General features: G+C 38.9%; 1 protein-coding gene across 2 annotated transcripts in view; it reads left to right on the top strand.

Annotated features, from left to right (window-relative positions):
• The window catches only part of FAM47E (family with sequence similarity 47 member E), a 28,761-nt gene extending 11,023 nt beyond the window's left edge, over nucleotides 1-17,738 (top strand). Inside the window, exons 4-9 of one of the 2 annotated variants that reach the window (XM_032457681.1) lie at nucleotides 2,980-3,085; nucleotides 5,604-5,804; nucleotides 9,648-9,803; nucleotides 12,958-13,032; nucleotides 13,148-13,291; nucleotides 17,336-17,738. In XM_032457681.1, coding sequence (XP_032313572.1) covers nucleotides 2,980-3,085; nucleotides 5,604-5,804; nucleotides 9,648-9,803; nucleotides 12,958-13,032; nucleotides 13,148-13,291; nucleotides 17,336-17,353 — 700 coding nt within the window. In that variant the 3' untranslated portion in view covers nucleotides 17,354-17,738. Of the gene's footprint in view, nucleotides 1-2,979; nucleotides 3,131-5,603; nucleotides 5,805-9,647; nucleotides 9,804-12,957; nucleotides 13,033-13,147; nucleotides 13,292-17,335 lie in introns of both variants that reach the window. The other variant, XM_032457690.1, reaches the window with a different exon arrangement.
• The last annotated feature ends 2,516 nt before the right edge of the window (nucleotides 17,739-20,254 follow it).

The following is a 20,254-nucleotide window of genomic DNA, read 5'->3' as shown; positions in this document are numbered from 1 at the left end:
AACCATAAGTTTGTTTTCTATGTCTGTGAGTCTGTTTCTGTTTTATAAATAAGTTCATTTGTGTCCTTTTTTAGATTCCACATATAAGTGATATCATAAGGTATTTTTCTTTCTCTTTCTGACTTTCTTCACTTAGAATGACAGTCTCCAGGTCCATCCATGTTGCAGCAAGTGGCATTATTTCATTCTTTTTTATGGCTAAGTAGTATTCCATTGTGTGTGTGTGTGTGTGTGTGTGTGTGTGTGTGTGTGTGTGTGTATGTGTGTACGTACATACATATACTTCTTTATCTATTCATCTATCGATGTAACATTTGGGTTGTTTCCATGTCTTGGCTATTGCAAATAGTGCTGCTTTGAATACTGGGGTGCATGTATCTTTTCCAATTAGAGTTTTCTCCAGATATATGCCCAGGACTGGGATTGCTGGATCATATAGCAAGTCTAATTTTAGTTTTTAAAGGAATCTCCATACTGTTTTCCATAATGGTTGTACCAAACTACATTCCCACCAACAGTGTAGGAGGGTTCCCTGTTCTCCACACCCTCTTCAACGTTTATCATTTGTGGACTTTTGAATGATGGCCATTCTGACTGGTGTGAGGTGGTACCTCATTCTGTGGCTTTTGAAACAATAGTTGTGACCTGCCAACAAATCCTAATGGCTTTACCTTTGAAATAGATGTAGAATTTCACCTCTTCTACTACTGTCAGTCTATTCCAAGATTCTATCATCTCTTGCCTGCACTATTGGAATAGTTTACTGACTGTCTCATGGCCTCCACCCAGCCTTCACCCTCTACTTCAATCTATGTGTTGCACAGTAGCTAAAGTGATTCTGCAAAACATTTAAGTCAGATAGTGTCAGTCCTATGTCAAACTTTCCAATTGCTTACTTGGAGTAAAATCCAAAGTCCTTACACTTTCCTCTGAAGTCCCTTATGATCAGGTTCCTGTTACATCTCAAGCCTCATTCTCTACTACTCTATCAGTCACACTCCTCTTCAGTCACACTGGCCTCTTTGTGTTTCTTGTACACACTTGGCACCTACCTCAGGGCCTTTGCATGTGCTGTTCTTGTCTTCCCAGTATCTGTGTTGTTTGATATCTACATGGTTTGTTCCCTTTCTTCTTTTGGGTCTGCTCAAATATCACTTTAGTAGAGAGGTGTTTTCTGTATAAATAAAAAGCCTCCTGTCATCACTCTATATTCTTCCTGCCCCATTTTATTTTTCTTTATATCACTTATAATCACCTAGTATTTATTTGTGTACCTCTTTCCTATCTGTTTCTCCCCACTCAATTGTAAGCTCTATGAGGGCAGGGTCTTAATTTTATTCACAACTGACTCCTAATGCCTAGAATAGTCCCTGATACATAGTTATTGCCTAATAAATGTTTGAATCAATGGATGGATGAGTTAATATATGGGTGTTATGAATAAAAGGCACTGTGTGCTCTGTGTAATGTGTGTGCTCTGGGGACAGGCTCCCTGAGGAAGGGAGGTATGTGGGCGACATAAGGGCGATGAGGGATTGGAGAAGGCGCTGCAGTCAGATGGAACATGTACATGGGCAGAGGCCCTGTGGCTGGATGGGAGCGTGATAAATTCATGGAACTGAGAGAGGGCCACTACAGCTGGAACTCAGAGAGTAAGGAAGAGTGGAAGTTCCAGAAGCATCTGGAAAGACAGGCAAGGAACAGGTGATGAAGAGCCTTGAAAACTAAGACTTAGATCTTGGAGGAGTTACTTGGAGTTAGTTACCTGGAGGAGTAACAAGAAGCTATTGAACACAAGAATTTATACCTGAATGTCCATAGCAGCATTATTTACAATAGCCGAAAAGTGGCAACACTCCAGTGTCCATCAACTGATGATGGATAAACAAAATGCAGTCTAGCCACACAATGGAATATTATTCAGCCATAAAAAAGGAATACACTACTGACACATGCTACAGTATGTGTGAAACTTGAAAATATTATGCTAAGTGAAAGAAGCCAAATACAGAAGATCATATATTATATGGTTCCATTCATATAAAATGTCCAGAATAGGCAAATCCTTAGAAACAGAAAGTAGATTAGTGGTTTTCAGGAGAAGAGAGAATGTGGGGGATGATAAGTGACTGTTACTGGTGATGGGGCTTTTTTGTTGGTGATGAAGATGTTCCAGAATTAGGTAGTGGTGATGGTTGCACAACTCTGTAAATGTATGAAAGCCACTGCATTGTATACTTTGAAATGGTAAATATTATGGTATGTGAATTTTACCTCAATTTTTGAAGAGAAGCTATTGAAGAGGCTTAATCCAGGATGAAGCGTAGTGGCATTTGAGAAGACCAGATTTACATTTTGAAATAACATTTTAGGTCACAGTGTAGAGAATGGATTAGGGATGGGCTGTCAGGGCCTTAAGAGAAGATGCAGAGACACCAGCAAGGAGCCTTTTGCAACAGTTCAGAGGAGAGTTTAAAATCTACCAGATTTATTCATGGGATGGATTCTAGGGCTGAGGGAGAAAGAAGTCAAGCATGTCTATTTGTCAAGATTGTCTAAGGTTTCAGCAGATTCCAAGAGCTGTAATTTGGGTTTTTACCTGGCATATTAGTAAATGGTACTCATAAGTTTTAAAAAAATCAACTTACCATGATAAAGAGCTGTATAGGTTTTAATTGTTCTAAATAATTTTGATATAATTGTCTGTTTTTTTTAATGGAGGTACCAGGGATTGAACCCAGGACCTTGTGGATGCTAAGCATGTGCTCTACCACTGAGCTATACCTTCTCCCTATACTTGTCCTTATGATATTGATAATGAGAATATGATCTTTGAAAAATTAAATAACTTGGATGAGCTTGCAAGAGACTGCTAGAAATACTTGCATTATGATCTCCTTTCTCCAAGACGCTATTTATAATCCACTTGGATTCATAGTGTCTTACATTGTAATTCTTTGATGATCTCATTATTTTTAGTCCCAAGAAGACTCCTATGTCACATTCAGGCCAATGGCTTTATGAAGAAAAGAAGCCAAGTGAAACAGATTTGCTCCACAAAGATGGTCCGCTTCTCCACGAAAATGTGCGTAAAGGAGTTAGTGATTTCTGCAACTGGGCTACTACTTTTGTAAGTTAGTAGTAATACTTACAATCTACTTTTTAAAGTCAAGATTAAAATTGCTTTTGTTAAAAACAGTGTTTGAATATAAACTAAGTCAAAAAGTCATAAAGGAATATTTTGACTTTCCCATCATTTAAAATAGATTTTTTTTTTTTTTGCAGATGAAATTTCTGCAAAGTTCGAAGCTTGCAGCCAGTGTTTGAATGTTTATTGCTCATATGTCACATTGCTGTTGTTTCATGTATTTTTTAAGTGACTCTCTTTTCCTCCCCTAGCTTTACTGAGATCTAATTGACATGTAACATTGTGTAAGTTTAAGGTATAGTGTGATGATTTGATACATGTATTATTGCAAAATGATTACCACAAAAAGGTTAGTTAACAAATCCATCACCTCACATAATTACCTCTGTGTGTGTGTGTGTGTGTGTGTGTGTGTGTGTGTGTGTGTGTTGGGAACATTGAAGATTTACTCTCTTAGCAACTTTCAAGTATATAATACAGTATTATTAACTATAGTCATTATACTGGACATTAGATTCCCAGAACTTATTCATCTTATAAGTGGGAATGTGTACCCTTCAGGTGCCATCTCTCCATCTCTCCCACCCCACTGTTTCATAGTTTAATTTTTCATTTCAGTGTCTGGACCTTCTTTTCTCTCTGTCCTTCACTCCTTCCTTAACTCATTTTTCTGTTATATTTATCGATAAGGACTTGGGCAGCTGTGCTTGACTACAGCCTTTACAAAAAGTATCTGACATGAAGAGACTTATGACTCGGTTATCAAGTTCTTTTCTTGCCCTCTTTCCAAGAACTTTTTAAGTTACCTATTCCTGTTCCTGAGTCCTTGTAGAAGTCTAGATTCCTGATGCTTTTTCCTGGATTTAAGATGTTCTAGAATTTTCAATGCCCCTCCCTCACTTTTTGAATGCATTAGTCAGTTTTAGTCAATGTATTATTTAGGACTACTTCATTGACCAGTGACTCAAATATAATTCAGACTGAATGAAAGGAGAAAAGGGAACTATCCAGAGGTATTAGGAGCTCCAGGTATAGTTGGATCTGGGTGCTAAAATGTTTTTAGGTGCTCACCCTATCACTTGGCTGCTCTCCTCTATCTGACTACACTTTCCTGTAGTCTTTCCCTAAGAGATTCAAAAAGTATCCACAAAACTTTCCAAGCTTATGTTCCACCAGGCAGCAACCTGAGGTGGGAAAAGTGCAATCCTTTTTCCCACAGGGAGAAGTCCAGGTCTTACTCTTACCGGACTAACCTTGGTCACACCTGTGCCTGAATTATCCACTATGAGTAAGGAGATGGAATATGCTCATTGGCTAGTCCAGGTCACATGTCTAACCTGAGGCCAAGAGGTGGGCGTGTCAAGCCCATCTGCAACAGATTGACTGAGAGTAGGGGAGGGAGGCTCCCCAGAGGATGATGGAGAAGGGATGCTGGACAAGGTAGATGATGCTCGTCCTACCACTGCCTGCCTACAATCTGGCTGGACTGGACTGCCTGATTCCCGGTCTTCCTACTTCTCTCATTCCTACTGCTAGAGACTGTTCCTCTTTTGAGGCAGGAAATTTAAGGAACCCTAGGATAATAGTTTAGCTGCTCTGGCGACCAGCTTTGTTTTCAATCTCTTATGACCAAGGTCCCATCTTGACCTGTCATTCTAACTCAGCCCCTATCACATCACCCTGCAGTATTTTCTCTATAGTACTAGCTTATACTGTAATTCCATGCTGTTTATTTTCTTCCTCATTGATTCTGCTTGCTCTACTTCTGCTCCATTATTGTATCATCCTAGTTTATACTCTTGACTCTATTTCATGACCCTGCTCTATAAACTTCACCCCAACATCAGCTTCAGTTGCTAATGGCCTCATTCTCTGTGTTCCCTGACTTATATATTCCAAAGCGGGATTGTGTTTAGTTTGTAGAGGAGGGAAAAATAATTTCCCTTCTACTCTTTTAAGTTCTCTCTGTGGTCCCTATAACAGAAGACAGAATAACAAGAAGAAAACAAGCAGAAGTTTATTAACAAGTATACATGGGAGAAACCCAGGGAAAAATGAGTAACTCTCCTTAGTGGCATCTTCCTTTATAAGGGGCTGTAGCCAGAACAAACACTAACATTTCTAGACATTTCTGGAAAATACCTCTAGAGGTGTCACTGCTATACAGTGTTGGAGAAGTTTGCTTTTGATAGAACAGACTAAATTTTCCTCAGCCCCATTATTTCCCTCAGGACTCACAGCTTCTTGCAGGTCCTGTGCTGTCTCTTAATGCACCGACAAAGCTCTCCAGACTCCAAATACTTCTTGCCTCCAATGAATGGTGACTGAGCATTTTCTACCTCTCCTCTAAACTACCTCTCCTCCAGCCATGGTCAAATACTTCTCTTAGATTAAAGAAGGCAACAAGGAGCATTTTGCCACTTATCCTTGACTCATGCCCTTGATATTCTTCCAGGGAAGCCCAAACATTGATGAAGAGTTCATCCTAAAACAGTTCGACATTGACTATCAGAGCAAACCAAGCTATAATGTGCTCCACACCATGAGACCAAACCAGGTTCCTGTGGAGCTAAAGAAAGGGATTGGGCTAAATAAACTGCAGAAGCCACAGTTTTTCCAGAAACTAGACTATGAGCAGAGACTTCAGAAACCACAGGTAATTGGAAAAGGGGAGAAGACTGAGAATCAAAGAAAATTAAATTGTATTAAAGTTTGAAATTTTCTTGAATTCTGGTACTTCAGAAGGCACTGGCCTTTTTCAGTAAAATTCTTGAATTTTTTTGATGTTTAATAGATATTCATAAGAAAATAGATAAATAAACATTTGTTACATGAATTAATATTTAATGCATCTAACAAAATCAGTTATACAAATGAGGCATATGGTACTCAGCATTATTGTTAATATCTAAAGAGTCATCATTTGGGGGGTGGGGTATACCTCAGTGGTAGAGCACATACTTAGTATGCACAGGGTCCTGGGGCTCAATCCCCAGTACCTCCATTAAAAAAAAAAAACTGCATTCATATCAACAATTTGCTTGTGAGGAAAAAAAAAATAGTCATCATTTCTCTCTTTATGTGTTTTATGTATTGAGACAATCTCTTTAAGTGTTTTATATATTGAAACACATCTATGTTTTTAGGTTGAAATTTTAATGGTCAGTGGAAATACGCATGAAAGTTTATTATTGCAAGAGTAAAATGCTGCAGTTAATGGTTATGAACACTGTTTATTTTATGTCCAAAGAATTCTTGAATTTTTACAGAAGTCTTTTTGGCCACAAACCATCATTTTTGACCACATGCTTGCCTGATAGTTAACAAATTGCTCTGTCTCCCAGTACCAATTTCCTGTGAAGACAGAATAAGGAAACAGAAGAGAAAAGACATGCTGTGTTCCAAAGGGAAGTACTATGGGCCTCTAAGTATTTTTCTACACAATGTGTTACTGCAAATATATGTACAAAGTCAAATCATGCCAGTCCAACAACAGACTTCAGTGCCTAAGCGGGAGGTTGGGGGTAAGGGAGGTTATAGAGTTTATTTCTCTGCAACTCAAGATAATAATTACCCTCTCTTTTACACATCAATTTTGATACTGTATTTCCAGTATTTTTGACATATTAACTTTGTCCTTTATGATTGAACATAATCAATTGACCTTTCTTACACTTATGATGTTTTCCTTCTTTGACTCTGTTGCATAAGGTTTATGAAAGCTATGCATTCCATTACTAATATCAGCACTTTAAATTTTCCATTTTCCTCTCACCTTTCTAAAGGGTAAAATGCAAAATGGTGCTGGACAGGCAAATTATGCCCATGAGATTCAAGCACATGGGGCCTGAACCATTGCTGGCTCTGAATCTAGGCTAAATGAAATTGCTCAGTTCCCTGTATTTACCAACACTTGCACAAATGCTGCTTTATAAAGCATGGTGGTTATTGCCAAAATTGAACTTTTGACTGGTAGACAGAAGATCACTATGCAAAAGTTCAAATAGGTTTCCACATAGTATCATTTTCCTTCCGCCTGAAGGACTTCCTTTAACACTTCTAGTGTAGATCTGCTGGTGAAGAATTCTCCCAGTTTTCTATGTCTGAAAATATTCTTATTCTGCCTTCACTTTTAAAGGTATTTTTGTGGGTACAGAATTCTAAGTTCAAAGTGTTCTGTTTGTTTAAAGATGTTGCTCCACTGTCTTCTTGATTGTGTTGTTTTTGATAGGATACTGTACGTTGTTCTTATCTTTGGCTTTTTCTTGGATACTTTTAAGATTTTCTCTTCGTCACTGATTTAGTGTGATTATTACACTCATCGGTGGCTATTTCTTCATGTTGTGCTTGGGGTTTGCTAAACCTCTTTGATATGTGGGTTTATAGTTTTCAACAAATTAGGGAAAAGTTTTCTTCAAAATTTTTTTTGTCTCTCAGACCCCTCCCAGGACTCTAATTACATGTGATTAGGCTGCATGAAGTTGTCTCAGCTCATTGCTGCTCTGTTCAGTTTTTTGATTCTCTTTTCTCTGTTTCTATTGCTATGTCTTTAAATTCTCTAATTTTTTTTCCTGCAGTGTTTAAGCAGCTGCTAATTCCAGCCAGTGTATTTTTCATCTCACACATTATAATTTTCATCTCAAGAAGTCTGACTTGGGTCTTTTTTTAATATCTCCTAATGTTGGAGATGACATTTTTGGTTGTCATAATTTGGGGGGAGCTACTGGCATCTAGTGGATAGAGACGAGGAATGCTGCTAAACATCCTACAGTGCATAGGACAGATCCCTCCCTCCACCCTCAACAAAGAATTATCCAGCTCCAATGTCAATAGTGCCAAAGTTAAGAAACCTGACTTTACAGACAAAGACAAATATATGATATCATTTACATGTGGAAATCTAAAAATGATACAAATGAACTTATTTACAAAACAGAAACAGACTCACAGACATAGAAAACAAACTTATGGTTACCAAAGGGGGAAGGGGTGGGATAAATTAGGAGTTTGGGACTAGCAGATACAAACTACTATATATAAAATAGATAAACAACAAAGTCCTACCATATATATAGCACAGGGAACTATATTCAATATCTTGTAATAACCTATAATGAAAAGAATATACAAATTTCTATAGCTGAGTCACTATGCTGTACACCAGAAACTAACACATTTTAAATCAATTATACTTCAATAAAAAATAAATAAAAATTAAAAAAAGAAACCTGACTTTAATCCAGCAAATCTTTATTAAGCACCTATTGTGTCCCAAGTATTGTTCTAGATGCCAGGGGGACATAGCAGGGCAGAATCTCAGAAGCTTACATTTTCGAGGGTGAGAGGCAAGAGAGCAAACAATCGTAAAAATATACAGCATATCAAATGATGATAGGTGCTGAGAAGAAAAACAAGGCAGAGAAAGAAGACAAGCAGTGTTGTGAGGCGGTTACAGGTTTTGCATTGGGTGGTCAGGGAAGATACTACTCAAAAGATGACATGAAACAGATAAGAGAGTGAGCCACGTGGGCATCTTGAGGAAGAGTGTTATGGCAGAGGGGCCGGTGAGTGCAAAGGCACTGAGGAAGCAGTGCAATGGGGGGTGTGCTCTAGAAACAGCAAGGAGGTCAGTATGCTTGGAATGGAGGGATCGTAAGGCTGAATCCAGCTCTGAGAAGGGATTTCCCTCACCTCTGCTCTGTCCCATCCTCTCTACTTCAGGCAGGTGTATCTGGCTTGACTCTAGAAGGTCCCACACATTCTACCTCATAGTTTAAACATGAGTGATGAGAAAGAGGAGCAGGATCACTGTGTTTCGTGTTTCTTTGTCCTTCCCAAGCATTAGACCTCCTTTCATGATGAGTGGGTATTGCGTCCATGGCACCGGGCTACGAACCAACAGATGCACTCCTGAGAAATGGGACAAAGAAAGGAATGACACTTGTTCTTCCCCCTCTTTCTTTCAATTAAAGAGGCAAGAGACTGGTGTTAGATAGCATTCAGATCAAAAGTAGTGTACCACCTACAAGGCTGAGCACAGAGCTGGGCTCATAGTGTGGCTAATAACTTGTCATTTTGGTTGACTGAGTATTGTTTAAGCTCATTACCCTTCACTGATATATGTGCTTCTTACATGATTTCTAGCTGCTTTACGTAATTCTATCCTTTAGTCTCCTTAATGGGGTAGATATTATTACCTCCATTTTACAAATGAAGAATTTAAGTAACTTGTCCATGGACTCATTGCTACTAAGTGGGGGAGGATGGATTTGAGCCCAGGTTTGTCTGCATCCAAAGGCTACACTACCACATTATTTTCTCAGTCATGAGCTTTTCATGTTACCTTCGTAAATCCAAGCATACTGAAAATTCATAAAATATTTTGGCAAGGAGTAACCATAAATTAAAAATAAATTATACCACTTTCATAAGCTAAATCTTAGATTTATTGAAATGACCAGAAAAACTAATGACATTGGGAATTATGTTATTGCTACAGAATCCTTATAAACCGAAATGGGTGAAGATGAGGTATGGAGCATGGTATCTGAACACCAAGTTGTGGAAAAAGCTAAGAGCCTATGAGCCTTTGGTTGACCCCAAGGTCTTACGTCAAGCTCAGGATGGGAATTTCAAAAAGAAGCTACAGGAACAGGTATGTACATATGCTGAGATTTGATCATCTGAGCTAAAGATGATCACAGGGCAACTGCCACCTCACACTGAAGTCAGAGTCTCCGGGGCTCCTGAAGGTCTTGTAGCTTGCATACTGAATTCAGTAATGAGAAAGCCAAGTCATTTTATGTGGAATGTGTAATAAGCAAGACCTGAAATCTCCTGCCTTCATGGTAGACACAGGATCTCTAAAGATGGGGCAACTACTCATTGTACTATCATTCTTGATTCCATGGATAAATTGGTTGTTCAAAGGGTTCTGGACCACCTCAGTAGGAAATGGATATAACGTCATGGTTTCTTTTTGAGTAACTAAATGTGAAACTCGGGTTTTTTGTTTATTTGTTTTTCATCAGCAATGGATGTTAAAGAATTCAAAACTGCAATCAAGAAACTACTTTTATGCAGTTCAGCAGAGTTGCAGGATCTGTCTGAGAGGGAAGGGACAAAGGTTAAGTAAGCACTGTTTGAAATGACAAAGCAACAAACACAAACAAGGATGTGCTCTAATTTTACTGCAGATAAGCTTTGTGCCTGCCCATCTCTTGTTTACAAGTATCTAATGGAAAGAAGATACTCACTGTAGTCCCGGAAATTAGGAAATGTTGACGCAATTCTTGTACAGGACTCTGCTGAGAATATTTGTGAACCTGTTCTCTGGATAAGCAGATCCAAAACTTCTCCCAGATAAAATTGTGAAAACACTTCAAATAAGTGTTTTTCTGCATTTTATAAAAGTTATAGCATTTTCAAAAGATGCTATAAAAATCTGACTCCTCATTCAGTCAGAAATCATACACCAACTGCCTCCTTTAGCTTGGAAAGCTGACACAGGAAGGATGGTCATTTTTATCTTTTCCAGTACTGGGTATGAAATTCTTATTTTCCGATGTGAGACATGACACAAATTTATGAGCCCAAAATGCTTATATATAAGCTTCAAAATAACTAAGTCATATTAGGCAGAATTTCTTGGAGTATGGTTTTTGTAGCTGCCTATCTATGTGAGTTTAATACATAACATGAAACTATTCCAGTTGCACTTTTAAAAAATAATCATTCTCAATGAATTAAATACTTAAAAATAAAAATATTTGCAAAACTTTTGTTTTAAGGTGTCCAGAAGTTTTATTTATGTATTTATTTTAAAATTTTTTTATTTTAATTGAGGTACTGGGGATTGAACCCAGGACCTCATGCATGCTAAGCATGAGCTCTTCCTCTCCCTCAGAAGTTCTCTTTTTAGAATTTAAATTTTTATTTTTATTATTTTATGTTGTTTTTTAAAAGATGTGTAGAAATACATTTTTAAAACTAATTCTTTAATACTTAAAGAATTTTACAAAAATATTTCTCTTGATGGTGAAAGCTAGTTAAGATGTTTGCCAAAATGGTTATAGTCAGTTCATCAATAAGAAGTAATATTTAAATTTTGGAACTATGGTTGATAAAACTATTACAGTAAAAGATTATTTATCAGGCAATTTAGACTCAGCTAGGATTTAAAACAATGGAATTGTTCTCTAATGATCACACTTTTGTAATCCTGAGATTGATTGTCTTGTGTAGTTCAGGTGGTGCCCCTTGGCTGTGCACCCCAATTCACAAGGCACAGTCACAGTGGTGTGCTGGTAAGGGGCTGGTAAGAGGCAGTTACTAAGATGACATGGCTGTTTTGCTGGGGACACATAAGTTTTGACTGTTCTTGACTGAGTTCATTTGGAAGGTGAAATGGTCTTAAAGAACTGAATTACAGTGATACATGTAAACTTACACATCTAAATTTTAAATTCAAGTAAGTGAAAGTAAAAAACCAAATGAATGCATGAATACCCTAAAAATACCGAGTCTTTTTTGATCATCATGCCCTTTGGAGTTAAGATCTAAAATTTTATATATTTACAATGTATATATATAAAATTTGTGTGTGTGTGTGTGTGTGTATATATATATATATATATATATATATATATATATATGATCTAGAGATCTAGAATTTGAGAATATATATATATTTGAGAATATACTTGAGTAGGAAAACACTCCTGATCCTTCCTCTACTGCTCTCAATTCTACAATTTAACTCAATTCTGACACTGCCTGCCTGGAGATAGCACCAGTTTCCACAGGTTAAGGGCTCAGTCCCACAGGACTGTCCCCACTGCAGAGGCCAGTGACAAGTCCAGCTTGTCACCTGAGCTTCTAGCTGACTGGCTATAAATCACAGGCTCCCACAACCCCCTCCTTGGGTTTGATCATCTGCTAGAACAGCTCACAGAACTTAGGAGAAGAGTTTACTTACTAGATTACTGGCTTATTATACAAGGGTACAAACAGGAACAGCCAGATGGAAGAGATGCATAGGGCAAGGTATGTGGGAAGGGGCACAGAGCTTCCTTGCCCTCTCCCAAGTACACCACCCTCCCAGAACTTCTGCATGTTCAGCAACCTGGAAGCCCTCCAAACCCCCTCCTTTGGGTTTGTATGGAGGCTCCATTGTATAGGCATGATGGATTAACTCACTGGGTGTTGGCGATTAATTCAACCTCCAGCTCCTCCCTGGAGGCTGGGGGTAGAGCTGAAAGCGCCAACCCTCTGCCCACATGGCTGTTTCCCTGATAACCAGCCCCCATCTTGTGGCTATCTAGGGGCTTTCCAAAAATCACCTCATTAAACTCTGGTGTGGCTGAAGGGGGCTTGTTATGAATATGGAAAGACTCTCACCTTCATGGCTCTTATCACTTAGGAAATTCCAAGGGTTTTAGGAGCTCTGTGCCAGGAATGAGAAAAGACTAAATATGTGTTTCTTATTGTAAATCACAGTGTCACAATTGTTAATCTCAAATATATTAGATTCCAGACATCCTCAGTCAATAATTGTCTAATTGATAAATTGTGTTTCTTATCCTTAATACAAAGGTAAGAAAAAGGATAGGAAAAGAGAGAATGTTGGATATCTTTTGAAAGCCTTTATAGTCATCACTTTTGAATGTTACTTACACACATTCCCAAATGAGAGGGAAGTGCTTTAAAATGAGGTACTTGATAAAGAGCTAAGTGCTTTTAATTAGGACAAGTATGAAATCAAGCTTCTGACAGTTGACTGGTTTTTTAAAGTGTGGACCCTTTTTCAGGAGTTACTTGCAGACCTTCATGGAACAGGTGCCTTTAAGGATTTCATTCTGAGCAGGGGCTACAGGATGCCGACTGTGAGTAAAGAGTCAGTTTGGAAAGGCCTGCTGAGGGGCTCACAACTGTTGATGGGAAGGGGTCAGCATGGGAAGGGGTCAGCACCGTGACAAAATCAAAATCCTTCTCTTACAGGAGCATGCCAGGACTCAGCCCTGGGAGGAAGGACTTGCCTTCCCCAGACAGGGGCCCAGGGATGGGATTTATCATTCTGCTCTTTTCATTCTGCTGTTCATTTTCTCCCTGCTGACTCACCTCCCTCACCCATCACCCAGTAAGGTTTGGCCTTAATGGGACCAAAGTGAAAGGGATCTATGTGCAGGGTGTGTGCCTGCTCCTAAAACACTGAGTCCTCCAGGAAGTATGACGTCACCATCATTTCCACATCTAAGGACAAGGAGCTGTGCTGGGGTCAGGACAAAGTGGAGTTGGGGTCACAGTACTATCATTGTGCCATATGTGAGGTATAGGAGGATGCAGACTAGGGCAAAAGTTCACTTTCCAGGAGGCCCTCCAGGGTCTTCTGTATTTTTCCCACTTTGTCTTTTCCTCTTTCTAGTCTCCCCTCCCTTGGTTTGTACAGCTGACCCCAGCTGCCTCCCACATGGAGGGCCCTCCTCCCACCTCCCCGAGACCACAGGTAACAAGAGTTGGGTTACCTGGGAGGCTGGCAGAGCAGATCATTTAGCAGGAGGGCCTGCAGCCTGGAGCTCTGTACCAAGATCAGCCCTGTTGTTGCAGTAGGAAGCCAGCTAGGCATGGGGCCAGAGTCATGGCTGATAAGTTATGCATTTGTCCAGTGTCCTCTGTGCACATGTCCCATGAAGCTTTTAGGAGGCCGTGCAGCCAAGATGGTAGAAGTTCGTGGAAATAGGATACTGGATTTCTTTTTTTCCAAGAATGATAGAACTAACAATAGCTTATACTTACTGGCATTCAGATATACTGACCAAGCTCAGATCCAGACTGCTTTCAAGTTACAGCAGGCGATGTGAGGGGAAGTCTAGAGTGTGAAGTAGACATGGGGCCAAAAGACTCCATTACAGAACTAGGATGAAATCTCTCCTTTAGCTCTGAGCGTCAATAATAAGCCTGATAGACAACCTACAGGTTTAATGTGATCCCTACCAAATTACCCAGGACATTTTTCACAGAACTAGAACAAATAATCCTAAAATGTATATAGAATCAGAAAAGACTCAGAATTGCCAAAGCAATCCTGAAGAATAAGAACGAAGCTGGAGGAAAAACCTCCCAGATGTCAGACAATACTACAGAGCTACAATAATCATAACAGTATGGTATTGACACAAAGACAGACATATGGATCAGTGGAACAGAATAGAGAGATCAGAAATTAACCCCGACACCTATGGTCAGTTAATCTTCCACAAAGGAGGCAAGAATACACAGTGGAGAAAAGACAGTCTCTTCAGCAAGTTGTGTTGGGAAAACTGGACAGCAGCATGTAAATCTGTGAAGTTAGAACACTCTCTTCACACTATACACAAAAATAAACTTAAAATGGCTTAAAGACTTAAATATAAGACAAGACACTATAAACCTCCTAGATGAAAACATAAGCAAAACATTGTCCGACATAAATCTTAGCAATGTTCTCCTAGGGCAGCCTACTCAGGCAATAGAAATAAAAGCAAAAATAAACAAATGGGACATAATTAAACTTACAAGCTTTTGCACAGCAAAGGAAACCATAAGTAAAACAAAATGACAACCTATGAAATGGGAAAAAATTTTTGCAAATGAAACCGACAAAGGCTTGATCTCCAGAATATATAAGCAGCTCATACAAGTTAATAACAACAACAACAACAAAAAACAACCTAATCCAAAAGTGGGTAGAAGACCTAAACAAGCAATTCTCTAACGAAGACATAATGGCCAATGTGCACATGAAAAAAAAAGCTCAATATCACTATCAGAGAAATGCAAATCAAAACTATAATGAGGTATCACCTCATACCAGTCAGAATGGCCAACATGCAAAAGTCCACAAACGATAAATGCTGGAGAAGGTGTGGAGAAAAGGGAACTCTCCTACACTGCTGGTAGGAACATAGTTTGGTGCAACTATTATGGAAAACAGTGTGGAGATTCCTCAAAAAACTAAAAATAGACTTACCATATGATTCAGCAATCCCACTCCTGTGCATATATCCAGAGGGAACTCTAATTCAGAAAGATACATGTACCCCAATGTCCATAGCAGCACTATATACAATAGTCAAGACATGGAAACAACCTAAGTGTCCATCAACAGATGACTGGATAAAGAAGTTGTGGTATATTTATATGATGGAATACTACTCAGCCATAAAAAAGAATAAAATAACGCCACTTGCAGCAACGTGGATGGACCTGGAGATTGTCATTCTAAGTGAAGTAAGCCAGAAAGAGAAAGAAAAATACCATATGATATCACTCATGTGGAAACAAACAAATAAAAAGGACACTAATGAACTCATCTACAAAACAGAAACAGACTCACAGACACAATAAACAATCTTATGGTTACTGGGGGAAAGGGGAAGGGGGTGGGGAGAGATAAATTTGGGACTTCGAGATTTGCAATTGTTAACCACTATATATAAAAACAGATAAACAACAAACTCCTACTGTATAGCACAGGGAACTATATTCAGTATCTTGTAATAACCCTTAACGAAAAAGAATATGAAAATGAGTATGTGTATATATATATATATATATGTATGCATGACTGGACATTATGCAGTATATCAGAAGTTGACACATTGTAACTGACTATACTTCAATTAAAAAAATAATAAGCCTGATAGTTAATATACTTACACACATTTACATACTTTTAATAACTGCCTCATGTATATACAAATGCCACACAAGTGTATTTATATCTATTATGTAAGTATAATTATAAAATATGCTTATATACTTTATGATTAAATAATTGTATTTGTCACATATTTATATATAAAATTATACTTAAAATAATATGTGATATGTGTGCATATATAAATGTACATATATACACACATATATTCTTCTTGTCCAGATATATATATATATATATATATATACACACACATATATATATTCCTTCTTTGCTCTTGATATTATGACTCAGTGTTTTTTCTTAATATTTTTAGTGGCAATACACATTTTTAAAATTTTGATTTGTCCTCTTTGGTTTAATCCATTCTGTTGATGAACATTTAGTTCAATTTTGGGCAAAAGGAAGCATGCCTGATGACTGGCTATACTCTTTTAGCTGCATTGACTAAAGGGAGCTAATGCCTCTGGCTACAGCTAAGTGCTCTGAGAACACTGTCACTCAGAACCCTGGAATATTTTCTCCCTTTATTCTTACATCCTGAATCCTCTATTTTATCAATAAGATTTCAACTAAAAGAGAGGAGGGAATCTATTATAGTAAATTTTATATATATATATAGTAAATTTTATATATATATATATATATACACATACACACACAGTCATTACTTACTTACATTTATTGGTGAACTTTCATTATCTTTACTCCCCTAATTTCTGTGTACTGTGTACACACACATTCATACGTGTTACACGAGCATATGTCCTTACATACACATTCCAGTATCTGCTGCTGGATTAACTGCTCTACGCATTACCCACAGCTTCATTCCCTCCATTACACAAGAGGTCCTAGGCCTTTACAAACAGGGATGAACAGCACAAAGCTGTGCTGAGCTGGGCTGGACTTGGCCACAGAACAAGGGTGAATTAGATCTAGGTATTTATTTTTTTAAAAAAACATTTTTTTTATTGAGTTATAGTCATTTTACAATGTTGTGTCAAATTCCAGTGTAGAGCACAATTTTTCAGTTATACACGAACATACATATATTCACTGTCACATTTTTTTTTCGCTGTGAGCCACTACAAGATCTTGTATATATTTCCCTGTGCTATACAGTATAATCTTGTTTATCTATTCTACATATGCCTGTCAGTATCTTCAAATTTGGAACTTCCAGTCTATCCCTTCCCACCCCCCACCCCCTTGGCAACCACAAGTCTGTTTCTGTTTTGTATTTATGTTCTTTTTTTTTAGATTCCACACATGAGCGTAGATCTAGGCTATTTCTGATGCTGTCTAACTACCTTCCAAAGTCTAACATCTAGCATGGTCTAACTATTGACATAAGATTATGAGTTCTATAAGGAAGTATGTCAAAGTGTGAGATTGTGAATTTGGGGTATGGTAGTGGTTGCGGCAGGACTGTATAACTTTTGTTGCCAATCTAGTGAAATTTCTCTCTCTCTCTCTTTTTTCTTTAGTTCCTTGAGAAGCTGTAAATCAGGAAGGAATGTAGATGTGAATGTAGTAAGACTCCCATAAAATAATTCAAGCATAGAAGAATCTTGGGAAGATGATTACACAGATTTCACTTACTATGTACTTGGCTATTTCTCTCATTAAACATTAAACACAATTTATGATGAATGTCCCACCACAGATGTACAACTCTGACTTGGCAACATCCATAAAATTTAAAACTAATACTTACAAACATTTCAGAATGGTCTTCTGCTCAGTTAATCAATATTTTATATGTTTTATCAACTCTGAGATCAATATTCATATTTGGTAGTCTAACATGTTTGTAGCATTGTCAATATTACATAGGTGTATCAACTATTTGTAAAAATAAATAAAACCATAAAGAATTACTCTATTGCATTTTCCCCAGTTTTGAGTGAATACGTCCTTTACTCTTTAGAATATAATTTTCTTCCATTTTAAATTAAGCTTATTGAGTCTTTTCCTCCTTTTTTGGCATGTTAATCTTGACAATAAATGTGTACCTATAGGGTCATGGGTCATAAAGTTTAATAGAAACTCAAGGTGACATATTTTTTGAAATAATTTTTATTAAAAATGTTAATGCTCATGTTAGGAAAATTAGAAAATACAGACGAACAAAAAAGAACATGGAAAATACAAATAATTCCTGTAGAGTCAGTGACAACAACTCTTCACTCACTGGACTGCATCCTTCTAGAAGCATTCTCTTTGAAATACCCTCTGTATAATTTAATCAAAAGAAATTTATTGGAGGGGAGAATATAGCTCAGTGGTAGACTGCATGCCTAGCATGCATGAGGTCCTGGGTTCAATCCCCAGTACTTCCACTAAAAAAATAAATAAATAAACCTAATTACCTCCCCCACCAAAAAAAAAAAAAAAGGAATTTATTAAAAGGATATTGGCTCCCAAAGTTTTATCAGTTACTGTATCTGTCTTCATATCCAGAATCTCTGGGTGATGAATGACCTTTCATCCTCTGGGTCTGTCATGATCCCATTTCAGTAATCTGGAGGCAGAAACGAGTCACCCTACGAGGCTGGAAACGTTAGGGTGAGGGGGTACAGGACAGAAGCAGTGAACCTATGGTGTAAGCCCATTGCTGAAATTAGCTTCAGTGCTGAGTGGCATACCATGGTGGTGAATAAGCACTCAGCAAGTCTATGAATATTGATGTGGGCAGAAGTTTGTTAAGCAGGAAAACAAATCCAAAACCAGAATAAGTTGCTATTCTAGTAAGGCCACTCTTCCCAGACTCCCTTGCTGTTTCAACTCATTACGCACGCCCACACAGTAGCCCACAGGAGCCAGAGGGAGAACTGCTCAGCCCGCAAGCCCAGGGGAGGAGGCATCCAGTTCTGCTAGGCAAGCTGGAGCAGGAGTTTGGTATTCAGTCCCAGGATTCTGACATTCAAATGCTGAGCCAAGACGGTGTCAGCGGTGGTCTGGAGAGAATTCATTTCTTTCCCTGGCCACACTGCCACATTGTTCCTGGCTGTGTTACACTCAAGCCTAATTCGCATCAGGGACTCAAGTTTGGTTTTAATTGCTGGACAACTGAATATTCAACAGAAGCAGTAGCCAGGTCAGCCTGGGCAAGGGGAAATCCAAGTAGCTGAGCACATGGAGAGCCTGCCTTTCTGCCTCTGTGGCTACTGTGTTCATGAGATCACTGGGCAACACTGGCACTCCTGGAGAAAGAAGTGGGCTGGCATGCAGAGGACAGGTCAGACTTTCCATGTGATTACTGAGCACTTCCCCTACAGTGGAAGCCTTTGGGTGGGTATTCACAAAGAACCAAATAGCCTTATACCCTGGATCCATTCTGAGTGACCCCCATACACCTCTTCTCCCAAACCTCCTTGTCACCAGCCCTGCATTCTTGATCCTTCCAAGTCTCTGGCTGCTAAGCTAAACCATAAGCTGCTGACCATTAACCTCAGGCCAATTCTCCTTTCAGACAAAGTGGTCAGTAGGATGACATGCTCACTTTTTTGTCTACTGGAAAATTCCCCTTCTCAGCTATTCCTCAGGGCCACTCGTGAGTTGGGCCACAGTGTTGTGGCCGTCCGCTTGTGGCTGGTGCCATCACATTGTGGAGGTTGTCTGCTCCGTCACCTGGACTTAGAGAACATCCCCAGGCTGGCCGAGTAGGCCGAAGAGGAATGGCCATGAGGTAGGAGTGGGCTCACCATGCAGTTTGTTCTGTCTTCAATTTCTGGTCAAGCACAGCCCTAAATAGAAAACTTCCACTTGATTACAAGAAGCAATATAATTTGGTAATTAAACATGTGGACTTTGGAGCCAGAGGGTCTGGGTTTAACCCAAGCTCTGCTACTTATGAGCTATATGATTACGGGGCAAATTGCCTATCCCCTCTCTGTGTCAGTTTTCTCATTTAAAGTAGGGACAGTAGCAACAACAACAGCACGATCACCCAGAACTGTGGTGGAGATTGAAGGAAATGTTACCAGTAAAGTGTGCAGAAGAGAGCCTGGCACACTGTGCACGCACACTGTTTGCTGACCTTATGGCTTAGTGGATCAGATGACTCCTGTGGAAGATGGGCACCCAAAGTCTCATGATCAGGCTGCAGTATGAACTAGTGACAAGCAACAACCCAAGTCTGGTTTCCCTAGAGGAGAACAGTTACAGGCCACAGAGCTCATGGCTCGGCTGCAAAGCTGGGGGCTTGCCCTCTGATTTGCCTTTGGACGTGCCGAAGCTCCATTCAGCAGCTCTCTGTGCCACAGGTGCTTCAAGCACACTGGATTCACTGGATCAGAGGGCAGAGATTTCTGCACCAGCTAAATGGTCTTCTCCTGCTTCAGGCTGCCCTCAAAGTTGGCAATCTGTCAGCTTACTGAAGAAATGAGCTGAAACAGCATATC

The sequence above is a fragment of the Camelus ferus genome, chromosome 2 (assembly GCF_009834535.1).
Source record: "Camelus ferus isolate YT-003-E chromosome 2, BCGSAC_Cfer_1.0, whole genome shotgun sequence".
NCBI lineage: Eukaryota > Metazoa > Chordata > Mammalia > Artiodactyla > Camelidae > Camelus > Camelus ferus.
This window is presented reverse-complemented; position numbering and strand designations above follow the sequence as displayed.